General features: G+C 39.1%; 1 protein-coding gene across 9 annotated transcripts in view; it reads right to left on the bottom strand.

Moving 5' to 3' along the window:
• KIAA1549 (KIAA1549 ortholog) overlaps positions 1-26,232 on the bottom strand; it is a 159,380-nt gene that overhangs the window by 77,352 nt on the left and 55,796 nt on the right. For all 9 annotated transcript variants that reach the window (XR_011141383.1, XR_011141384.1, XR_011141385.1 and 6 more), the window contains exons 2-3: positions 7,058-9,751; positions 5,460-5,548 (exon numbers count right to left, since the gene is read on the bottom strand). Coding sequence is in view for 5 of the 9 variants with exons in the window: in XM_068945096.1 (XP_068801197.1) it covers positions 5,460-5,548; positions 7,058-9,751 (2,783 nt within the window). In the remaining 4 variants the exon portion in view is untranslated. The remainder of the gene's footprint in view (positions 1-5,459; positions 5,549-7,057; positions 9,752-26,232) is intronic.

Below are 26,232 nucleotides of genomic sequence, written 5' to 3'. Positions count from 1 at the left end.
TCTGTGTTTTATGTGTATAATTTTTACACACAAGCACGCTTTCTTCTGGAGAATACTTCTCCCTATTTGCTTATTTCAGTAGTTACCACAATTACAATTTTCTTCTTCCAATTCATCTATCTCCTGACTTTGAGTCATCTTAGAAATCCTGAAGAGCTTTAGTCATTGTGTAAAAGAAATAAAATTGAAAGTTAAATATAAACCTAGGTTTCATGAAGACACTTTTATACACTGTTATTCCATCACCTAATAAAAACAAAATGAAGGCTTTTATTTAAACATATTGCAGCATCTTCTCTCTCTGTGCGAGTCCCTCAATATCACCTATTTCCCCAGCTTTTGTTTTTTAAAAAAAGTTTGCTCTCTCTGCTCAACCAGTCACACTACGATACTTTGAGATGCCCAACATGACGACCTCAGAAATAAATAATCTAGACCAGAGTCACAGAGGTTCTAATAAATCTGCACCTCTTAGATGAAGAGACGCTAGCACCCTGCAAGCTTTGCTCTGGGGAAGGGATATGCTAGATATCCTCAGCTTCAGGATAAGCCTTATGAAAAAGCACAACGCTACTTAAATCCTGACTCATATGTTTCTTGCTGGCATTTCGGTAACAGTGCAAAACATTGGCAACTGCTGTTTAGATGAGACAGCAAGCAGCCCTTTCCTGTCCTCTAAAAAATATGATGCATTTTTAAAAAGATCACCTTCACTGAAAGAAACCAAGTAGCAGAAAGAAATAATATTAAAAAAAATCTCTCCTTGTTTCTCATCGTTCCTTCTTCTTTGTCCAGAAAAACCTGCAGCATCCAGCTTTTATTTTAAATGGATTTAGATCCATAAAACTCAAGTTAGTTTGATATGAATGATATGCACAGCTCTCTTCAGTTCCTCTTGCCTGAAATCTTATCCTTTTATCTCAGGACGAAATGATTTCTGTAGCTTCAGTTTGTCAAATGGAAACAGCATATAACAGGTAAGACATACCAAAGGAAAGTTGTCCATAACTTGCAAAATAAACTGCTTAAAAGGCAAGAAAAAAGACAAATTAGAATTACAAATCTCAGTAACAATTTGTTGGCACTTTCTAAAACAATATATGCTGGGGAAGACAGGCTCAGTGTAGCCAGCATGCATTCATGTATTACAGTTTGGCATTTCAGACAGAAAGTAAGCCTCTGATAAGTAATTCAGCTGTCTACATCTCTGATCTATACTCCAGTGCACCACAGATGCAATGAAAGCAGTCTACATCAAAATTCCCCTGAGGTTTTGCATTGACTTTTTAGTCTCAATAACTAATATTCATGTTTCCCTTTTGCGACTCACTGTAGCAGAATGCAGGCAGTAACTCCAGACAAAGGGATATTTTAAATATTTTAAGTGTGAATATGAGGTAGGCAGATTAGAACCACTATAGGCTCAAAGCAAGAGCTATTTCTGCTTCAGATATTGCAGGGCTGTCTAGAGCGAGCTCTGAACAACCTAATTCAGATGCCAAAAATAATATAGCCATGCTAGCATGCTGCTCTCTACAAGTTAATTCACAGAGAAGTGTGGAAAGTCATCTAGGATAGACAAGCATAATAGCTCATGACTCTTGATGCATGAATGAGAATAGCTCCTCTTGCCACAGCTCTAGTGGTTCACAAACCCAGCTGTCCATCAACCCTCTCTTGGAGGCTTCATCTCCACTACTACAAGGACAGTTAAATGCTGGCAAACTAGATGTTGAACCACCACAATGCAGAGTACCACCTACTAAAGCAAACGAGAACAAATTTCCTATCTTAATACATCGGGCTATAAAGCTACAGAAGTGCTCAAACCTCCCTATGCACTTCTGTGCCACTTCCACAGAAGTGGAAACCTTCAGTAGAGTGGAGAGCCATTACACTACCTCAGGTTATCCCTTCTCCAGAGGGAAACAGCTAATCCAACTCTGCTCTTTCCAGGGGACAACCTATCTCATTCAAAGCAACCCTGACAGAGAGACTCTTTCTGGAACAGAAAGCTTTCGAGCCACAATTTACTAGAGGCTAAAAGAGTATTTGCAGAAAATCTCATTGCATGCCTACTCTGTCCTCTATGCTTTTCCTCATGTATTTGCATTTGATTATTGTCAGATGAAATATACTTGTTTAGATGCACCTTTGGTATGACACAATACAACTGCTTTTATTTCTACACATCCCTGTATTATGCTGTGTAAACATCTGGCAGAAAGCATAATAATGGATTTCCTCACCTGCACCTTATTAAGTATCCGGTAAAGAATCTGCAGAGAGCATTTAATCTCCTAAAGATGTGCTACAAAGGTTGACAGGTCTTAAAAATGAAGCAAAGATTTTGCTTCTATACGCTTTAGCGTAAGAGAACATTCTCACACCATTTTTACACACCTAAGTGCTACAGAAGTCAGTGCAAGTTCACATGGTGGCATCTTTGAAAAAAGTATTTAACTGCCTGACAATAAACTTGCCATACTTTTAAGGCACATGTTTACAGTCTTTGGATTATAAACACTAATAGGCTAAGGACAGGGCTAAAAGGCATAATTAAACATAGCAATGAAGTGACTGAGACATGCATTATACTTCAAGATAAAATTACCAAACAGCAAATGAGGCTGATGAAAAGCTTTTTTCTGTTGGCATGAACTCATTGGCATCAGGGGTCCGCCTGCCAGCTGAGCGCTGCCAACACTATTTCTTTTTCATATCCCAGGGTGACAAAGCTAAATCAACAGAACTTTGTATAACAGATCTTGCACAAGTGTCATAAGGTTTACACTACAGAAGGTTGACAAAAATTGCCCTTGTGCAAACAATAGGGCCTTATTCTTCTGTAGATGCAGTACCATGAGATCAACTGGAAAGAGAACACTAAAATTTCAGGTCATCCTCAGTTTGCTGTAAAGAATTTTGCTAGAAAAAAAAATGACAAAAGTTTTTTATTAAACAGTATTCAAACCTGCCTCCTCCTTCCCCCCCCCCCCTTCAACAGTTTATGTTTGAAACAATGAAAAATCACAGACCCAAGCTTCAATTGAAAAAGTGGTGTTGGAGGGAACATTTTTAATTCTCATTTCAATGTAAAACTTGGTCTGTATTTAAAATGAGCAACAGTTACATCCACCATTGCCATGGATTGTATTTTCAAAGTCTACATTACTACCAAGTTAAATTTAACAAGATGGCTCCTGATTTACTGTGTATTACACCACTAGAAGGAAACATCATGTGTGAGCTGCAACAAGTGACAGTAAAAAAGTAGCTTAAAGAAGTATACTACTTTACCCTTACTCACAATGTTCACTCCTCAGTTCCTCTGTACTCTTGACTAACAAGAGTTAGGTCTGTTTATTTAAGTTTAACAATATAGAAGAATTCTCTTTAAAAATTCGGATTACTTCACCATTAAGTATGCCAATATTATAGACAGTTCTTTATTTAAAATGCATTTTGCTAGTACTTCGCTGCTAGAGATGAAGACATTTGCTAGTGACTTTTAGTGCAAAAAAAAAAAAACCCATAACAAAGGCATCACTAGGAGAGAACACGCATGATAGCGGCATTCTACCATTAAATAAGCATAACTGCTTCCACAGAGATGTTTCCTCCTTTTAATAAAAAAAGAATTTGCAAAGAATGTACCTGGACTAACTGCATTACTTAGAAAAGCGGTTGCCTTCGAGCAGCCTTAGAGCCAATATAGTCTATCAAGAGCTTTGCAAGGCAATAGTGGACATGAAAGGAACAAGTTTAGAGAGAAAATATATAAAGAAGAAAGATATCAAATGTTTCCTCCATTCAACTATCAAATATTTAGCAATATATTTTGTCTTATTGCTGCTACTACTACTAAGACAGTAAACATTTCCACTGATGAATATATATTACAGGGTCAATGATAATCAGTGTGGTTTCATCATCATAAACTTTTGACTTCAACTTGACTATGTCAATTTGCACAATCTGAAGATGTAATTCACTATCCAGAAGATAAATATTTTTTTATCCGAAAAGATAAAAAGCTTACGGGCAGGTATTGATAAAGGGAACTAAAGTAACCATAAACTACAGTGACAGCTCATAAAATAACACCGCACAGAAGAGGAGGAATAAGAGTAACAGGGGAGAGTGCCAATAATTGACTAGAGATTGTTGAATAACAATCCTATTTTTCCACTAATCCTGGACTCCAGATTCTCAGTTAGTTTTGTCTAAAGTGAGTAAAGAGGGCTAATTCACTTTTTACCTTGTCTGCTCTTCTGATTCATTGAAAAAGCATTTATCCAAAAATGTATAAACAGAACTCATATATAAACATAATTTATATATAAAAGATTTATAAAAGATACCAACACCAAAGTTGAACTATCCACTCTTTTGGAGAGAAGGAAATCACTCAGAGTACAGCAAAAGTGTAGACAGCCAGACAGACACATCAAGAGTAGCAGTCTGATACCATCAAGAAAGCCTGCCTAGTGTTAAAAGCAACCACAGTCCAGAGTCGGAGGTATGAATTTCTACTGCTTGAGGGAAAAGGGCTAAACAATATGCCTGAAGCTTGGCAGAAATTCATAAAACCCTTATCCTGCCTGAGTAGTACAGAGGTATATTATAAAACAAGAGCAGCCTCCCTATGTCATTACAATGGAGCAGCACAAGAGTTGTTTAATTATTACATGCAGTGATTGTTCCACAAGTTGTCAGAAGATCATTCCCCTGCACAGACCAGCAAGCGAATTTTGAAGGCACCACCATACCTCCATGTGCATGGAGGTACTCAAGTTACGTTCAACATTCAAACTGTAACTTGAGTTAACTTCGTACGGAAAATAAAATCGTAGATTCAAAAAAAGCAAGAAAGATAAACTGGAACCTCACAGAGAACCAGGTACTGCTTATTTGAAGGGCTTAAAATAACATCTGACCATTGCGCACCTGATTTTTTTTTCTCCTTTCTTTTTTCATCTGCCAAATCCTGCATTTGGGATTCCACCACTTCCCCTGCACCTGCTGATGACCTCACTTACAAGACAAAATAGCTTAGGGCTGTGCGGAAGGTTTTGTTTTGTCTAAGGTGCTACGCCTATAATCAGCTAGCAGGAGCAGCAGAACTTTTAACAGACACTTCAGAAGGGCAAAAGCTTTTCAGTTCAGTTTCATTTCACCAGTCAATAAAGCAGGTGAGGAGTAGAGGCAGGGCGCTGCTTGCTCACCTATGTCAGGAAGAAGGTGGCCCTAGAAAATAATTATATTCTAGAAGTAAAAAACTGATGTTATAGTCACGTTAAAAGAAAAGAAAACATGCCCAATAGATTTGTTTGAATAAATCTCTCTGTGATTTAGTGCCACATGGGTTGTTTCTAAATCATCATTTTATCCTGTGAACTAAAAGCACATGTATTATATTGATCAAAGAATACTTACACACACTTTATACCACTTACCTCTAGCTCCACTGAACGCCTGAACTGAACTCTGAGCACTTCTCTGATGGATTCACTGACGTTTTGTAGAACAGCTCTTCGGGCCAGCACTGGAAATTAATGCCAGTCAGTAAATATATTTTAGCTTCATCTCTGGGGCCTTGGCTCAAAGTCGCATTTTCAATTGTGTAATGCATGAAAAAGCAGGCAATAAGATCAGTTGTGTCAAACACATAAGACAACGGACAAGGAAACAAGGGAAGGTGTGACTGCTTCCTAAAAAGTGATGCTAAATAAAATTTAAGGAGCTCCAGGTTTATTTTCTGTCTTTTTCCAGTCTAACTTCTTTACTATTCTAGTAAAAGAATTTTCTTAAGAGCCACTGAGGCATTTCAATAGGATCCAAAAGTCATACCACATTCAGTCTGATCTGTGCACCACAATGAGTCTGCTGTCATAACATAGTTAATGTTTTGTAGGCAATGCGTGGAATGCAGATGAGGTCAGAAAAAAGCCACAGAAAATGTGCATCTACTTTTCTCTTAAATAAAAAGTAAATAAGTGTGATTTTGATTACTGAAAGAGATACCCACTGAGTAAGGAAATGCTTTAAAAAAATCCATACCCTTACAGATGTTATGTCTGCTACAATCACATCTCAGATTGTGACTATGGTCGAGGAAACAACTGAAAAACATCATGTTATCATTCTCCATTTACTTTTAATCAGTAACTTGCCTATAAAACTACTCAAATTACAAGTTTAAAAAAAAAAAAAAACTTCCTCATCACCAGCAGTCAGCTTACCCTCCTACCTGGAGGAGGAAAGTATGCTCACATTCTGCTTTATATATTACATTTACCCATTACAAGAACGAACTTAAGGGCAAAATGTGTTGATTAGCTGCCCTTTTTTTTTTTTTCCCCCTCGTGGTACTGTTTTATTAACACACTAGAAAGAGAAAGGAAAACACCAAAAAAGCAAACACAGATGCTAAGAGCCAATTGATTTTGAAACATACAGAAGTCACTTTTCTGGTTATAACCACATCAAATCCAACCCAAATAAATATGGGAGGAGGGAAAGTATAAATATAAAATAGCACGGTAAAATGATAAAAATGCTAATAAAAACAAAAACAATTTTTTGAAACCAAATTTCCTGTTTTATATTACAACATTTCCTTAAACGTAGGCTTTTTTTTTTTTTTTTTTATGAACAACAGCAACAGCTTTAAGGAGAAACTTATTCAGGCAGCAAATTTAATAATTTGGCAGAACAGGACCGTGAGAATAACATTCATTTTCAACAAACCAAACGAAAAAGCAATCTCAAACACGGCTTGCTGTTATGTATGCAAAAGCAATTTTAAAACACTATTTCATTCACTGTGCAGTGTAAGGTATATGTAATTCACTATCACAATGGACTTTATTCAAGTGACTTCTATTATTTGCAATAGTAAATGATAAATCAACAGTTTTACAGCTGTTTGTCTAAATTTGCACCATATCCCTTTGAAATGTTTACTTAGCTAATTCAACACCTGTAATTTAACCAAGGGATCACATTACAGTGGTTTCTGAAAAATGAAATAAAAATGTTAGAAGTATCTTACCAGCGGTGACTAAGTAAGTATCGGGAACTGTGATGTCGCAGACATATGGTGGCCTGGTAGTGGTCATGGCAGGGGTTACAAATATAACTTCAGGTGGAGTAGTGGCCGCCAGAGGAGTGGAGGAGAATGTATCTGAGCTGCTTTCCATAGTCGTCTTGCCATGGCTGCCCACGGCACTAACGGTTGTGGAGACAGCAGTCGTCATGTTGGTACTGTCAGTGACACTAGTTCTTAGCGGAGTGTCATAGCCAGTTGGAGTGTTCAAAAATGAAGGGAACTGTGTAGGGACAAATGATGTGGTCACAGATACTGTAGGAGAGGAAATAACATGGCTCACGTCGCTTTGTGAGGTGAGATTGTCAGGATTTGCAGTAGGAAGTGCGGTGTTAGCACTGACCTCGGTGTAAGATGTTAAAAGCAACGTGCGGTTAATTGTAGCACCAGTATCCTCATCAGGAGCTAGAACAGTTGAGAGCAGAGATGAAGATACATTTAAGACAGGAGTTGCGGGAAAGGTAGTAAACAAGGAGATCAGATTTGTTTTGTTGAGCAAGATGCTGCTCGTAACAGACTCTGTGTCAGCAGTGGACAGCACCGGCGTAGGAACCACTGGCTGAAAGGAGAAGAGCCAAGACTCTAACGCAGAGGTAGCTTCTGTAAAAGCTGAGGTAAAGAGAATTTCAGAATCCATCAGCCATATTGATGTTGCTCCCAGAGACGCAGAAGAGTCCGAATGAAAATTTGATGACGGCATTATTTCGGGAACATGTGCCCCTGGAACAGAAGATGCATTTGAATAGAAGTATGACATTTGCCAGAGAGGGAACTGAGACGCCTCAGTGTCTGTGCTGACAGGGGTAGCTGAGTCCCAACTGGAAACATCCTCAGAAAGTACTGACGTCCCAGTCAACAAGGTCTGAGGTAACAGTGTTGATAAATCACTTGGCATGAGAGAATAAGAAGTTAGTACGGCTGATGATAACAAAGACAAGTAGCTAGGTTCAAAAAGAAATGGCGGTGATAAAGGACTGGATGGAAAATTTGAAATATTTACAGGTGATTCTTCCCTTGCCGATGTCTTGTCAAGGAAAAATAGAGATTCTGATGGCATAAATTCTGGTGACTCCAGCAAAGTTGTATGGCTGATTGCAAACGATGGTACTGCCTCGCTCGGGCTGAAGGTAGATTCAAAGAGAGCACTGGTGGTATCAGGAAGATCTACACTAATGCTCGGAGTTAACAAAATAGTTTCCATAACAGGGAAGGAAAACTGAGAAGGAGAGATGTTCAATGCCATTCCTCCAGAGTGTTGATTGTAGGAAGGAAAAATTGTCGCAGGCATTTTATTGTTAAGGGCAGTGTCCACAGTGCTTAACAACATGGTCGACTCGGGGATTTCTGCAAATCTTGAAGAAAACAAAACAACAGGTCTTGATGGAAAAGAAGTATCAAAAGTTTCAGGTGTAGGCTCCTCTAATTCATACACATCAGCAATTACAGTTGTAAATGGAGTTACGCCTTTTACTTCAGAGGCTTTCACTGACAAAGTTTCAACATAATCACCTGAACCCGCGTCATGCTCTGGAGAGAAGCCTGGTTCCGACAGAAGTGAAACTGAGTCACAATATAAACAAGATGTGGGCGATCTAGTGAAAGGCACTGGGCTTATGAGCTCGCTGAAAAGCTCAGATTGACTCGGTACTTCTGAACTGGCAGGCAGATTTGGTGTTGTACTGGAGAATTTGTGTGTAAACAAGTTGCTGTTAAGAACCATATCAGAGTCAGTGAAAATGGCAGGTGAGCGAAGCGGGAGAGATGCAAACGGAAGACTAATTGGAAACAAAGCAGGCTCAGCACTGCTTACAGAAACAGGTGTGGCCCAGGGAATGCTGGAAACAGGATAGGTCCTTCGGCTGGCAGCTTCTGTTGTCCTGCTACTCACATTGGTGTAAACGTCACCAAATGGATCTATATTTTGTGCTGTAGCATCTGGTGTAATATGGCTGGCTTCAGTCAGCAGTCTGAGAAGAACAGAGGACCCTTCTGCAGTGGCCCCAGAAGGCAGAGACACTAAACTTTTGCTTATGTTTTCCCACACTGTAACTACATCTTCTGAAGGAATGGAAGTGAAATAAATATCTGTATTTGGAGGGTACAATAGCAGGTCTCTGCTTGCATTTACAGTTTCACTATCTGGTACAAAAGGCTGTAATTTTGGAACAGTACTTAACGGAGTCTTCTGCTGTACCGTTTTCATATCATATGGTGAAGAAAAGACAGATAATGAAGGTGTTAGCAACACAGTTTCTAATGTTTCTTTTACGGGCTCTATTGTATTAACGGAGTGATGATCCGTTAAAACTGCAAAAGACTTTAGTGGAGGAGTCCACTGTGCCTTTGGAAATGAGCTAATAAATTCATCGTCACTTAGGAAAGCTTCATTGCTAGTTACGGAGATATGTACCAGCGGTCTAGTTCTCCTTTCCGAAATCCTGACCATTTCTTCTGGGTTAAATAAAGTCATGTCAAGGGGAGTGGTAACTGATGATAAATCCGTTTGAAGAAAATTATTTTCTTGGGACTCCAAAGTACTTTTTGCTACGGCCATAAGTGTCCTGCTGCCTGATATGCTTTGGTGCACCTTTGAGCCCACTGAGAAAAAGGAAAAATTGTGCTGCTCCAAGGGTATCTCATCTAAATTGAGAAGGAGAGAGAGGGGAAAAAAAAGAAAGTAATAGATTAGCACAAGTACTCCAAGTGGAATCAGCAAACTTTACAAATCGTATTTCTGGAGATACAGGCCCAGAATTTAAGGGCTGAGACAAAGCTTCTCCCCACTTGAACAATCTCTTTGAGCGAGTCAGCACAAATAATTTTCCCTGTGAAACTCCTTTCCTTGGGAAATGAGTAGGACAACTTGACTTTTCTTAATTCGCACCTACTCCTCCCTACAGAGCAGCTGTCCCGCTAGCCCCACAGAAGGACAGAAAGCAGCTCCCTCTTACCCACACAAGGCTATAGTGCAGGTCAGCTAGCAATCTCTCGCAGTAAACACACCAAAAAGAGCATCGATGTACAACACAGAGAAATGTTTTGTGTATCTTTATGAATCCAGTTTAGATATTCTGCTTTCCATTATTAGTACCACTTCATTTCCTCCAGTTTTATCATTTCGTAATACTAGGCTCACCAGCAGATCAGCACAGTGCTCACTGTAAGCTAAGCAGCAGTGTTGTGCTGCTATAACAAAGACACAGCAGGAGTCCTTTTTTTCCCGCTTTTTTTTCTGCTTTCCACTATTAAGTGCATAAACACTTCTGAACACATGCGGATTAAATAGCAAAGAAGCATCAAAAATTCGTTAGCAATATATTGTTTAGACTTAGAAATATGGGGTCTTCTATCTAATACAGGGACATATTTTGTTTTTCAACCAGCAAACAGTATCCGTAAAAATGGCCCTCATTCACTTTTAGTGTCCCAAAACTCATAGCTCTTTCCTGACGTTTCTTCCCACCACCCCTAAAAAACAGTAGACAGCCATCAGGCCCTTTCTACTGCCTACTGACAACCTCCAGAGACAAATTTGCTGACCTGAGAGACTGCTTCATTTGATCCCTAGAAAAAGATGTCTACAGAATAATTATATTTGCTTATTCTTATCTCTGACTTTCGGGTCACATTGTTAGAACTACAACACAGAAAATTCACAGTCCTACTATAACTTTTACTGTGAACGCTGAAACTGTGGTCCGAGTTACTTTCTTCCCAGTGTAGTACATCCACTCTCTCCATTGCCTTTTAAACGTGACTACTCTTACAGCTCTTATTAGAGGTCTTAATGATGACCCCGAGATCCTTCCAAATCGCTAACAGCTGATGCAATTGGGCAATATTTTGGTATCAGAGCTCATGCTTTGGCAGTGCAGACAACATACTGGTTGCTGCTGAGGGTTGCCCTCCACCTCCACATTGGTTTTACAGGGGATCTTTGAGTTCTCACACTGTTTTGCAAACACCAACTCCAGTCAGCATTTTTCTGTTCTGCCTCAAGGACGAGCTCCTGCCAGTATCTGCAATGAGTGACATTTATGCCATTTATGAGAGATGAAGAGGGGTTGCTTTCATGTAAGGCGCAGTGTGGTTCTGATGTCAACGGCAAGAATTTGCTGAGAAGAAAAATGTCCAACAGCAGCGTTTATATTGCCTGCCATTCGTTTTACGTCTGGCCTTTAAACAGTCGGAGGCAAATTGCTTCATTCCACAACTGCCATCTTCACTCACAATCCACAGCAAGAGTGCTTAGTTTATGGGCCACCTATAATAAAACTTCACTGTTCCAATTTACAGAATTTAGGCAGTAATAGCTGGCTTCAGGCACAAAAAAGAAAAGCTAAGGATTCACTACATATTTTAATCAAGACGCTTGCATCATATGAATGGCATTTGCATTAGTTGACTATAATCCATCCCTTCACACAAAAGCATTCTTGGGTTACTGTGAAGACCTATATATAACCTTTTCCAACCACGGACATGTTTTGCAGAGAAACTGTAGATTATTGCTTCAGTATTTTACTAAAGTGTCACGACTTCAGAACTGAATATTAAAGGAAATCATAGAAAATTGCTCCAGGACATTTTGCTAGGATATGCATAAAGTCTTCATCCCTAAATTAGCTATTTCACCTGATCATCCTGTTTTCTCAACATTATTACTTTCATACAGAAGTATCCTTGTAGTGCTACTGCAGTTTACTGGCAATAGGCATTAATAAAGGGGGGGGGGGGGAGGAAAAGGTAAAGGGGAACGCACACTGGCAAACAATGAAGGAATATGTTAAATTAAAAATGGTAACACACAGTATAAAGCGTGCCACAGTGCTACACTACAGTATTCAACTGTAGCTGCATTTGTAACTTTCTAGAGGATGCCTCAAACTCAGTAACCCATGGGAGACCTTCGCAGTAGTTCACATATCTGTTACACACTGTTGGTAGTCTAACACCACTTTCCAGAAACAATACATTGCTGTAACCATCTCCTCCTCCTTGGTCTGCTTACTCAATTTCCTGACACAATTTTTCAAACACTGACATACTGACTTGATATATTTTGGATCTGATGATCTGAAAAGCACAATTAAAGACAAGAATTAATGCACAGAGCTAATACCACTCATCACCACTAATCAAATATGTGCGCTGTGACACTACACTATACTTTAAGGATCCAATGCACAAATGTTTTGCAGCATAACAGATACTATTCTCCTAAGTAGTCTCAATCATCTTTTCCTCCTGAAACTCAAAGGCGGCATACCAGCTTTACAGTGCTTAGTTATGGGGTAATGACAAAAGCCATACAATACTCCCAAGGAAAAAAAAAAAAAGAAAAAAAAATCACTGTACACTCCTTGTAAAATCTGTGCAAGACACAACTATGCCCTTGACTTCCTCCTCAGCGATTCACCATTTGAACACAACATAGTGCAGCATACTGGAATCATGAGTTTCATTTGCATTTAAAAGCAGCAGAAACAGCAGCTTCCAACAACCACAGAACCTAATCACGAACCCTAAACACGTGCTGGTGACAGCAGCCCCCCGCTGGTATCCGAAAAAAGTTCTCTGTTTCCTCATCCTTAAAGTCTCCCTGACCTTGCTCCTTCATTTCACTTAAGTTTCTAGATGGTTTTTTTGACATTTTAAGTAAGCAGGGACTTAGTTAAAGGAAAAAAATTACAAGACTATAGAAGGAACACTGCCAAAATGAATCACCTCTTTTCATATATATGCAAGCAGTGTATAAAGGCATATCAGAAATCCTTTTAGCTGGTCCTGTAAAATATTGTCCATCTTTGTCACACTTTGTACCCTGAACATTTGCTTAAAATTAATTTGAAATTATAGACAAATATACTAATAGATCTATTTCTCATTGCTGAGCTTTATGATTTGACATTGCATTTCCCTATGTCAGTAACTGAACAAGGGAGACGGGTTAGATGCCTTCAACAAAATAAACATGATAAACACGGCATTGCTATACAAGCTGTTTTTACTATGACTAGCAAAGATCCTTCTAATTAGAAGATCTTAGCACCTTCTAATTAGAAAGTGCACTTCTGATCAGATACCTGCACAAATCTCTGACCCAAAACTACAGCTGATGATATTTACGTTCGGTACACTGACACAACAAAGCAACTCCACTGCCTACACATTGTCTACGCTGTGCGTGTTCACCTTCCTTCAACCAAAGAGACCTCCCTTAACCTTTCTGCAATCTCATAGAGGAATCACGAAAACGCAACGTTCTGCCAGGAGTAACTAGAAATCACAGAAAGATACACTGCAGTTATCTTAGCTGCATGGCTAGCTGCATGGCTATAAGCCATCTAAGGGCCATAGATAAGGCAAAAGCAATTTTGGCTTTAAATACATTGTTATTTCACAAATAGATTTTTATTAAGTGTGCTAATATTTTTTTTCCCTAAACTACACAGAATAATGCTAACTAAGTATTGTATCAAGCACTTGTGCCCTTAATGCAAAGAATGCTCCCACTCATGCAAAGAAGGAAAGGAAACTCAAATTTCCGGGAAAGAAGGATTTTCTTTTTTTCCCCCCACCTTTTTCTCTCTCTCTTTCTTTTTTTTTTTTTTTAAATTAAGAGGAACAAACAGAAAAAAACATCACCCTAAAAACACACCAAATCTTGGAAAACTTGCAAGCCACAGGACAAGGTAAGAGCAATGATTACTTGAGATCAAGCGAGGCGGGAGAAATTCATTTCTGAATGTAGGATTTTGAAACAAAAACTCACTGGCAAGTTTGCAAGCCACTGTTCTGCATTATTTGCTTTGTTTGGCTTATTAGAAGCAGGGAGCATTAATGACACGCCATTAATAATACAAATTATTGTTTTCTGTCATCTCCAGAAGAACAGTGCACTACTTGAATATCGCTTGTCAGAACTGTGCGCGCCACTCATCAAGAACAGATGGGACACGCAGCAGATGTGCCAGAGCGCAGGCAGGCAGTGCACAAAGAGAGAGGAAGAGCAAAGTGGGCTGAAGGAGGTGAAGGCAGACTGCATGACAAGCACATCCGCACTCGCGCAGAGCAGCTGATCGGGCAATACCATGAGACAAAGAAGCAGACAGATCACACATGTTCTGGTATATTTTAATGCCACAACTACACAAATCTATTGATTAACGTCAATTCTGACTTGTTTGCTTGCACAGCTGCTGTTGTTGGGTGACAGTTTCACCAGCCAGCAGCTACACTGCCATTGAGCTAGGCAATGATGACAGGCTGACAATCAGACCACCCAAACTCCACCAACCAGTAACATCATGAAAAGGACTAGATAGCTTAGGCCGCGTAACTGCGATCCCAAGCGACAGCAAAGAGGAAGAAAGAAAAAACAGTTGTGCAAATGGCCGCATGAGCCACAGATGGCACCAGGACAATGCCTCAGTTTAGACAATGAAATTCAGACGCTATAGGAGTGACAGCGTAAAAAAATACGTTAATGTGCTTGGGGTGATGAACTCTGTTGTTTACACTACCCATGACAACAGGTAAGAGTCTGAATAAAATACAAAAGTAACGAAACCTGCCACTGAACTGAACCTGCCACTGCTGAATGACCTCTTCAACTGCCAAATCTGTATTTGCAGAAGCACGGCTGTGCGCCATAACTAGTAACTCCGGCTGAGCCTCACGTGAATTCTGAAAGTGCCGTAAAACCAGCACAGTGCTTTCTCGTGATTACAGCAAAGGACTGCTGCATGCTGTAGACCTCTTTGGTGACAAAAGTATACCACGTGAACCTACCAGACAACTGTGTGCTCATAAACCAGGGACTAGTCAGAGCAGGGGGGTTGGACTAGATGATCTCCAGAGGTCCCTTCCAACCTCAACCATTCTGTGATTCTGTGATTCTTCCAGAAAGCCATTACAAAAATGTAGCTGTCACTCTTTCTGTAGTTGCAGTGCTAGAAAGCAATGTCTGTTCTATGTTCTACTATAAAGAGAAGGATGGTTTTGCATTAAAGTACATATAAGCACGTACATATACACACACACACACACACACACTCACTCTCACGCAGGACCCAAGATCTAATCTCAACTCTGCTACTGCTCTCTCCTATGATTTCAAAAGGAAGTCACATCACTTTTCTGCATTCTGCTACTACAGTGGGGTAATTATACTTTCCCACCTTATAGATATGTTCAATTATAGATGATAGGTAAAGGCATGACAAGAATGAATACAACAGAGAAGCCCTTAATAAAACCACCATTTGGGAATAGAAAGAATTGTTTCTCAAAGAACAAAACAGAAGAAAAATTAAGTAAGGCCTAACAAAGTCTGCAAATGTTAGAAAGTACCAGCAAAGTAGCTCAAAATGTAAATCACTTCAAAAATGATTTTCTATCTGTTTACAATGATCTACATAATTAAATTTTAGTCCCTTCATTTTTTTAAAGTAAGAGGTAACAAGTCCTCCTTTACCACTGCTCAGTGTTTCGGTCAGAGGCAGTTTAGGTAGAGAGCCAACTGATGCTACATCTGTTCCAAGTATAAATGGAAAATTCCTATTAACTGACTAGACAACAGCAAATCTCAAATGATTAAAATTAAAGCTCTGTATGCACTAAGAATTTTCACCATGTGAAACGGCTCTCTGACTATAGAGTAGGTTAGCACGGACCACTTTTCAAGGAAAGTCAAAAAATTTGCCATTTGCCACTGCTGAGCTTTTTGTTTTAGAACAGTGAAGCAGGAAACCAAAGTAACTGAATGTAGCATAGGACGAGACCACCCAAGCACTTGGTAAAGAGAACGTAAAGGCAGATGCATCTGAAAAAAAACACAACGTCTTCCTCATATGGCCTAACACTTAATAACTTTCTAACTCATTCAGCAGTATTTAGTTCAGCTTCAGACAAAATGGTCTTGTATGTATTAGGTCATTGCAAACCACTTACACAGTTCTCTTGTCTACTAAGTCTGTAACTATGTTTCTTCAGTGTCTGGCTTGTGGGAAAATACCAGTTACACAAGTTGCAGCTGAAAAGCTGTCTCCTTTCTTCTCTGGGAGACACGTAAGCGTGGATTGGACCACTCATAGTAATCACCCTTGGTATACAAGGAGGATGGGGACAGGAGTTCGCATTAACCCTCCTGTCCAGAGCTATATCCAGCTCTGAGAGCTCCCTTATGGGAGAGGCTTTCATCAGCTTTTGGAAGATCCTGCTCCCTTATCACGGGGCACATGTGCACAGCACTCCTTCAGGATAAGATACATCCAGGCTATGCAAGGCACAAAAATCGTGTGAACTAACAACCATTTCTCAAAGAGGTTCATCTTCATTTTCTTATTTTAAAAGATTCAGAGTATCTCTCCTCATTTAACCTGTGTGCTTCTGAATTTTACCTAATGAATTAAGTTGCTCATAGCATCTGAAAAACAGTAAAAACTGAAAGTGGAGAAGTACAAAATTTACACCAAGTCTCAGTGTTCTTTTGCACTGCAGTAGGGTTTGAAGTAAAATTTCATGACAAATAGAAAAACTGTATTAAGGTTAGGAGAAAAACAATAGTGTTAAAAGGAAGAACACAAAGCGAAGGCATACTTCTGTGCACTTCAGGTTTCTGTATGTAGCAAAGAAAGAACAGCAACATCTTGAAATCATTCTTTATCTATATACAAACAGATGTGGCTCAGCTGCTGTCCAGGTGCAAGGGTGCAAAAAAGTTTGCCCTCCTGCACAGCAAATGAACACAGTTTGCAATCTTTGAGGGGAAAAGATGCACCAAAGCACAAAGGCAAATGGCAAAGGTATACCCTTCTTTGCTTGCCAGCAGAGTTGATGAAGTCTGTGTAAAGAAAGAGGTCTTCTAGAAGACAAAGTCTAATTGCCTTGTATAAAACTAAGGACTTGTCTTTCTGAGTCAAAAAACAGATCATGGCACTTTTCATTGCGTACTGCATTTGAAAACTCACTGCAGTACAGACACCTAAATGATACCAATGAACCTATAATAGCAGTCACTAACATTTACGTTTTCTTATCCAGAAATATTAAATAATAACATTTTAATTCCTTTAATAATAATATTAAAGGAAGCTTCCTTCTGCACACTTTTTTTGGTAACTATCACTTGAAATCCCAATTTCTGCTAAACACTTGATGGAATATCTCATCAGAAAACTTGCAATCTATGTAATCAGAATCCTGATCCCAGAGCCTTCTAAATATTTCCACTGCTGGGGCAGAACAGGACCCTGTACTAGTTTACAGTAATTGGTATATTAAATAAAAAAGTATAGCTTTTCTTCATCTAGTACCAACATTGCACATTTGATCTTGCAGGAGAGAGGAACAACCTTGCAGTCCAAGTGAAGCTTTTCATAAGATGAAAAATAACAGCAGACCAACAGCTTTGGCAGTAGGGTAAGGAGAGCACAAGGATGGCGGACAGAGTGAACCTGCCTCCCCAAACTCCATGAACACAGCCACAGAGTGAGAACCATCCCCCAAACAGTATTACTGCCTCAAAAAAAAACTGCCTCTTGTTAACAAGTGGGCTGGGAATACAATCTGCGCACATAATTTTTCATGACTACAGAAAACCTACAAACTCAAACATTAGAAATCCTCCCTGAGAAAGTTCATAAGGCTTTTACAGAATCAAGATGCCTTGAGTTGGCACGCACTCTCTAGAGCTTCTCTAAGCAAATAAACCTGAATTCAGAGGTGAGAAAACCAGCTAGCAATGACAATTCAAAACCATTTGGAACATCTTGGGGGAAGGAAGTTCGGAGAGATGTTGAACACAGAAGCCTTCTGTGGCTGCTGCTCATCCGTACAGACCTGCAATGGAGGAAAGCAACAGCTTTGTGCAGAGCTCAGTGCTCTAGCAGGTCTGGCTGGTTTGCATGCATGCACACACACAGAAAACTGCAAACCAAATCATAGTCCGAAGGGTAGCTTTTGCTGGGAGCATTCATGCTTTTTTTGGCATTTGGCTGTATATGACATCATCATGTGGAAAGCCATATGCCAGGGATAAAGTACACACAAACTTGAATTGGCTTTACAAATGTTAATTCTAGGGAAAAAAACTCTCAGATTTGCTCATCATGATAACTAGGTCACATATTTGAGAAGAGAAAATGCTGCTTTCTTCTTTTTTGTTTTGTTTTTTGAACAAATTGCAGATTGTTTGCACTGCAACTTGAGTTCTAATCTCTAAAGACCTTGTGTTAATTTTTTTTTCTAACCAAGTGACTACTGAGAAGTGTTCTGGTTATGTTCAACACTGCAGCTTCCTCCAAAATGTAGATACTGGAAGCTTTCGAAAGCATCAATTAAATTTATATTAGCCTCTCCTTTCTAGAGGTAACATATACCAGGGAGAAGCATTTTGCACCCATTGCATACAAAAGTTTTTAGCAAAAACATCTTTAAAGGAAAGTAATTTTTACTTTTTAAACTGTATTATCACTGTAAAAAAAAAAAAAAAAGTAGTAATGAAATAACACGGTGCCTAAATACAAGCACAACTGCCTAATTAAAACAGAACCTATTCTGTATCCTAGTAACCCAGTTATCCACAGGGACTCTCATCACTGACATAGATCCTTAACTCTGCTGCGCTGATGAAGGAAAAATAACCTTGATAGCTTCAGGCCAGCACGTTCATTGCTTGTACAGTGCTGTTGCTCTATTACTTAGAGGAATAAATGGATGTCCCAAACTGCAATACCTAAAATCAGCTCCTTTGAGAGGTTAATTCAGAAGATTATTGTTAAGCAAAGCACGATGAAAAATCTGAAAAGAGAAGATTTCCAGCCAGCATAGTATCATCACTCTGTACGGAACCTGCAAACTAAGAACCTTCACTACTGCAGGCCCAGATCATGAAAATAAGTTTATACATGCTTGATTTTGAAATCAGCAATATATGCAAAAGTAACATTGAAAAGCTCTTGCACAGTCAGATACGAAGGTCCTTGGAGGTGCTCTCAGCATTTGCCACTGGGCAAATCAGCTCACATGAGAATCCTGTCAATGCATTTTCACAGTAAAAGGAGAAAATAAGCTAAGGAAGAGAGCAGAATAGTCCCAGTTACCTCAAAGCCCTTCAGATTAAACCCAAGTGCTCACTATGAGCTGGAAAACATAGAAACAAAAGGGACATATAGAGAGATGGAGCAGACCTGGTGGTGGTAATGAGTCACTTCCTTCTGAGTCAGTTTGGGACACATGGGCCCACTTTAAGTGCAAGTTTGACATAAGCGTGCCTATTATTTTTCTTTACAATGTGCAAGGGTTGTTGGTCTCAACCTCACTTGCAAAAAGGGAAATCTCTTAAACTGTAATAGAAAGCGTCGCTGCATAATATCAGAGACCAAACTTCTGCCACAGTTTATACCCATAGAACTTCCAGAAGATACTCCCCTGGCAAAATCACCAAGGAAGAGAAAAAAAAAGCAATACAAGTACTACTCTAAATAAATAAATAAATTGCTTTCTTGACCTTTCCCAATAAAATGTTAGGCTTGGGCATTCACTGCACAATACTTGTAAATTTGTTGCAAATTTCCTTATTAGAGATTTTGGAACCGTACTAATTCTGAGAACAATTACAACGTTAAAATGTACATATACTTTTGCTTATTAAATAACACAAGATTTAGCAACTAATTCTGGTCCTTTTGTCTTTTGCTCTTTTGTAACATCCTCAAAACCCAACAAGTAAAAGAATCACAGTAGTTACGTCTTAGAGAAAAGAAACTTGCTTGAAGGCTTTTCTCCTGTCTCCTTAATGCAATAGAACAGGCCTCATCACTGCTCTCGGAGCACTCTACTGGAAACTGGTTATCCTGAGCTACTGCAATCTAAGCTTTCAGACCTGACGCCAAGGTCATTACCAAGATAAGTGAGTTTAACTCTACTGGCTTCAGCAAAGTTGCATCATCTTTTTGGAGCAGTGAATTTGATCCTCTGAGACTAAAACCTATCTGCCATAAAATAATATCCAAGATATTAAGCAGCATGCCTTCTGCTTCTTGGTGTTTTCAGTTGCTCAAGGTGCATGCAGCATTCAGAACTTACAGAAGGAAGCTGTAAATGCTGAAACCCCCTACGCTCCTCACTTTCATATTCTGCCTGGTGACAAGATTATCCTGAAATGAGAAATGTGAGTTTCCACATGGCCCTAGAAACTTCCTAGGCCAAGTTAACAATAGAAATAAAAGAATGAGTAAATAGATGGTTAACTGGAGTGGCAGAAATAAATCAGAAAAGGATGAGATCTGCCGTTAGAAAACATTACATATATATAATTCAGAAAAAGAATCCAATTAAAGTACTTTAATAGAAAGATACATAGGAGAACCAGAAAAGTAACAAAACAATTGCAAAGGACAGAGAAAAATATAGGAGTGAAAAACATCACATAGCCCTATTTTACTGGGCAGTCTGATCACAGTATTACTGAGCACCTGAAGCTTAAACAGGAACAGTATCACTTCAGGCATATCACAGAATTGCACTTCCTAGTTAATTTATTTGGAATATATTTACACAGACAAAAATAAGCAAGAGGGGGAATTTTCTCTTACCAAAACTTAACATGCAGGAGACAATCGGAAATAAAGAGCTTGTTGGGAAACCAATCAATTTACGTGCCTTTCTCAAACAAGAATGCTAGCAAAGAGCCACCAAAACATGTTTCTGAGCCACTGAGCTTCAGCCTCTTTAATAAGAGACTGAAGAGCCACAGTAGCTTTGGAGAAGACTTCTTTTTAAAAAAATATAAAAACTGAAATTTCTTAGCAGCATGAAACACAGTATCTTCCCTTCCTCAGAGCAATGAGAAGGAAAGGAGATGGGCAAGGCATCATGCAAAGGCCGGTAACAATAGCCAAACTCCGCCATATTCAGGAATAAACTGCAACATATACTGATTAAACATAGAGCAATGCGCACCACTCCCATCTAAACATGGGTGGCACGGTTAAAGATACTCACCAGTAAAAAAAAACCTAGGCTAGAACTAAAAGCTACTCAGGTGAATCTCAAGTCTGGTCAAAATCAAGCTGACACAGGCTTGCATGTATGTAGTCAAGCATTTTGGAGAAAGCAACTGGGAAACACATGGTTTGGATGCATTCTGGCTACAGACACTTCAGGAAAAGGATAGTAAAAATATGCATGAATAGTAAAATTTATGTCTTATTATAAGAATGCACATTTCTCTTCTATTCAGATCTTGGTATTTGTTTCTAGATCTAGATCATCTGATCTACACGTTAGGACAACCTAGAAATTTAACCTAAAGAGGTACTGATGGGTTCCTCTGCTATGCGGTACTGCTCAGGATAGTACACAGTGTGTCTGGAAGCTGGTTGTGGTTTATGGTATTGTAAATTGCTTAGACTTCTCTGCTAGACAAATATCAATGGTACAATCAAAGGCGTTGAAACTGGGTCTCCACAGCGTGAATGGGATGAGCAGCAATGTTGCCCACAAGACAATCACATACTTGGAAGCATCTCCCTCTCTTTCTGAACTATTCTAAGAGAAAGGAGGCAATTAAGTTATATATGCAACAGGGGAAAGGCAGAACGGTAGGTGAGCAAGAGTTCAGTTTTGCTAGGAATCAGGACACGAATACCAAGAATAAAAACACACGATGGGTGGTTAGAGGCACAAAGTTAATGCCCCTTTTTATTTTATATATCAATGCAAAGAAATATATAGATATGATTTTCCAAAATAAAGAATAAACCCCTTTCTGGTCAAATACACACAACCTCGTTCTCCTCTATTGCATTCTTAGTACAAATTGCAGTAAGTTGTAGGCTTCTTCAGTTTAAAAAAAAAAAAAAAAAAAAAAGCTTATGCACATCAGAATACTTCCAGATGAAAAATCTAATGAAAATGACTGCATATAATGTTAATAAATACTTTCTTTTCTTATTCCAGGTAACTTGCTAAAATAAACAATTTTATTGGATAGAGGAATAATTCTGAAATTATTGTTCGTTCATAGTATAACAGTTTTAAATTAACTGTTCAGAAGAATTCTGAAACATAACAGAGGTCCCTTCCAACCTAAACCGTTCTGTGATTCTGTGTAATAACAGGCTCAAAAGAAAGAGAGAGAGAAAAAAAAGAGATGTTAATCTCCTCTAAGTTACCTGATACCTGAGATGGAATATTTAAAACTGGTATCATCCATGTTTTTTAATAACTGTTTCTCTCCAAGAAAAGAGGTAGTTACAGGATAGCACATTAGGTGTAACCGGGCTCAATCTAAGAGCTGATCCCAGTTCCTGTATGTTGGGATTCTCCTTTTTTAGATGGAAGAGCTGAATTAAAAATGCTGGTTAACCGTCGATGCGTTCTGCTCCTAATATCTTAACTCCAAGAAATAATGTTATTCATGGGAACTGTATGCCCACACTTAGAAACCAAAAATCAGGATAGCAAGATGAGGTATCTTAAAGCAAAAGTTTTATAAGCAACTGTCTCAAAAACGGCTCAATGAAAAAATGAAAGTTGTCTCAAGAAAAAGTACTTCCCTACAGAAAAAATCTGCCCCCAATAAAACAGGATTAAGTTCTCTATATCAACTAGATTTCTATTGTTCAAAAGGCTGCATTATGCATACAGCGGTCTTCCTCTGTTAGGACAGTTTGCCCTTTCACAAGTTACACTGCTCAAGTGTCCATGATTGAAAATGGGCAGTGTTTCTGGATCAGGTCATAACATACATAATTTGCACTTCATTGCCATGTTTAGCCCAACTAACATAAAATTTTTATTTATGCTAACAGAAAAGCAGGTCAGTCTTATGCAAGGTATGAGCTACAGTTTACCCTTTCTATCTCACTCCCTGTGGTTTCAAACCCATCCCCAACCAACAGGCTCTTGGGAATGGATTTCTAATCTAATTATCTGCAACTGTGATACTCCTGCTCCCCCACTAATACTCTCTCTTGCCACAAACTGACTTAATATGGAGGCTGGCAGGAGAAGGAGTATGTTTATGGCAGACCTACATTACAATTCCTCCACTTGTTGCAGGGGTCCTTAAGGAGGGATGTTTTCCCAAGCTAAGTATAAGCATTCATTTTGGAAATAAGGGGGAGTTTCCATTTTCTTTTTAAATAAATGAGTGCATTTCTAAGAGCATCCTACATGTTACTTTATTTGATACGTGGCCTATAACTGCAGCAACAGAACAAGAATAGTATAATATACTGTACAGATTAATTTCCTTTTTAGAAGGCATGGCATGCCATTCTTACTTTTTTTTAATGCCTTGGCCTTATAATTTAGCATTTATAAAGATATTGCAATTTGCCTGCAAGAACCACCTGGAAAGACTGGGGGAAAATGGTTTTTAATCTGTCACAAGAGTGAAAGGAACTAGTAAAGAAAGGATAATAAGTTTCCATGTTACTACAGGGCTACATGAGGCTTAAAACCATCTAAAGAAGAGGTGATTTTGGAGTACCTGAGCTTGATTATCCTCTGCTTTTAACCTTGCAGAGTTATTTGCACATCCGTAAAATGTTATTATCTTGACCTGGTACAGTATGCATACACAACACCCAGGAAGTAACTGACTGCACAGAGAATTAGGTCCATTAACTAAAAGCATTCTCATTCAGGAAAGATAGCAGTGCAGACAGAACCTGTTAATTAACATGAAAGAAGACAAAGCACACCAGGAGCATGACAGTTTAAGAAGCTCTCTCTGCTCTCAAATGCACTATATTTAAACAATCCCAGTTGCAATATTCTGAAGCTTATACAAGCACTGGAGCAAGTTTTTCCATTTTGTGCAGCCCTTTTGCTGCAGGACCAACGTTACCGGACACTAAGCACAGTGGTACAACTGAGCTTTGCACCTTGGGCCTCGAGTGCAGGGAGAAAAGGAGTGCTGCTGACTCAGTTGACTGCGCAGGAGTTCTGCAGAAAGAGATATAAACACAGGCTGGCTGGCTGATGCTGTGAGATTAAAAAAGAAACAAAGAGAAGTTTCACCTGTAGCTTTGTGTCTGGTTTTAGGTGCTGTACTTTAAGAAAAATATGGGCTAATTATAAAGAATCCAAAGAAAAGCAAGAGAATGAACATCTAGAAATGAATATCGCAGGAGATAAAATTACATTAGTCACCCTAAAGCAAAAAAGATTACAGGGGGAAGGGGAGGTACATAATAAAACATGCTAACTGTCTTTTAAGTACATATAAAGTTATTGCAAAGATGAATAAGTTAAGTACACCCTCCATACCTACAATGGACACTCAGTAGTCCCTAATACTGACAAGCTTAAAAGTGGAAATGAAATACTGACTTTAGTCATTAGGAAAAGTTTTCCAAATTTTAGGATTGCTCCAGATGGTTCATCAGTCTCTATCACTACAGGTCTTTAAGAACAGCTTAAACCACCATATCAGGAAGGGTAATTATAACTGATCTTTGAGACTTCTTCCAGCCCTGTTTTCTCTGATCCACGCCCTTCAGATGCACTGCAGAGGGAAATCAATGTCATATGTGTCTGGTGGAAAAAGAAAAAAAATAAAAACTAAATCTTTTAACTAAACCCAGGCTAACCCTTTTGTGCACACACTGTTTCATATACAGCAAAGATGTTTTAAAAAGAACAGACCAATAAGTTTTGTTTATGAAAACTTTCCTGCTACTTGGAAAGGAAATTCTCACCTGTGCCCAAGACCTGTTAAAATAAAATTGCCATCTTACAGACAGTGAATTGCAGCCATCAACAAGAGGTTGCCAAGAAATCAGCCAATTTTAATGCATGCAATAGTATCCTAAGCAGTGTTTTTAATTGGTAATTACGAAGAACTTCCTAATCCTAACTAGTAATTAGTTGGTAATGGATAGTAAGCAAAGTGCCTACTATTTCTCTAAGAATAACAGAATAAAATTTTCTCAAGTCAGCTGGATAAAAGCATATATAAACAACTTAACCTTCAAGGACTTCACAGTTAAAGCAACAGTTAAAGTATTTGAAAGCAGTATGCGTATGCTACAGCCACCAGTTGTGCATCCTTTGTAGTATGTTGTTTACAGTATCTCTAAAGAACCCTACGGTTCATTATAAGAGCACAGCTTGTTAGCGGTGCTCTCAGAGGCCCTTCTCAACAGAGGCAAGCCTCCAAATCACTTCTCTTATGTTGCCTGCCAACATTGCCCATTCCCTCTTTCAAAGCTCAGACTGTTCAGTTCTTGATTACAACTGGAGTTAAAAAGGGGGTATATACAAAGTATAATTCTACTTTTAATTAATAAACAAACAACAACCAGTTACCCAAAAAAACTGCTTCCACTTCTTCCTACCAGCATGAGGAAGGAAGAAGAAATCACAACAAATTTCTTAGTTACAAATAAACAATTTAAAACCAGTACAACTACAAATGTCTGTACAATTGCACAGACAAGAAAGCCATCCTCATCCCAGATACACACCAGTTTTACTGTATGAGGATATTCCAACCCCTCCTTCCCTACCCCGCTGCTTCCCACAATACCTGCATCAGAGATAAAAACCAAAGTCACGGCAAAGCTCTTCTGAGCTGCTTTGGACTCCTGCAGCTACCAAAAAAGTTTCTTCAGCAACCTTGGCTGAGGTTATCCTCAGCTGCACTTCAGGACCTACTTGGGCCGCCATAACTGCACACATTTCATCAACTAACACTACCCTGTTCCGAGAGATTAAGGGCAAAGTAGGACAGTTCCTGCTGTGGTGGTATGCTTCAAATCCTATCACTGCTGGCAACAATTGTGTGAGAGAGCTGTGAGCATGTATTACTGCAATGAGAAAATTTCCCCAACTTGTGCTATATCATGCTTCCACCTGAAGCAGCTTAGGAGAGAAATGGCCAAGGAGAGCTACACTTCTGCGCTGCAGGGTCAAGGCACTGATGCCTGTAACAGTGCAGGATATTTCAAACCTCAGCCAGGAAGTCAAGAGAAGTTGCTCTTCATACACCAAAGGAAGGGAAACAAGAAGGAAAGTTACCTGTGTCCTGCCCTTTGAGATGGAGTTGTTCCAACATTGCCCTCTGGGATCAAAAAGGTGTGGTTTCTCTGGCCCATTGTACA

This window comes from Struthio camelus, chromosome 1, assembly GCF_040807025.1.
Source record: "Struthio camelus isolate bStrCam1 chromosome 1, bStrCam1.hap1, whole genome shotgun sequence".
In the NCBI taxonomy this organism is placed as follows: domain Eukaryota; kingdom Metazoa; phylum Chordata; class Aves; order Struthioniformes; family Struthionidae; genus Struthio; species Struthio camelus.
This window is presented reverse-complemented; position numbering and strand designations above follow the sequence as displayed.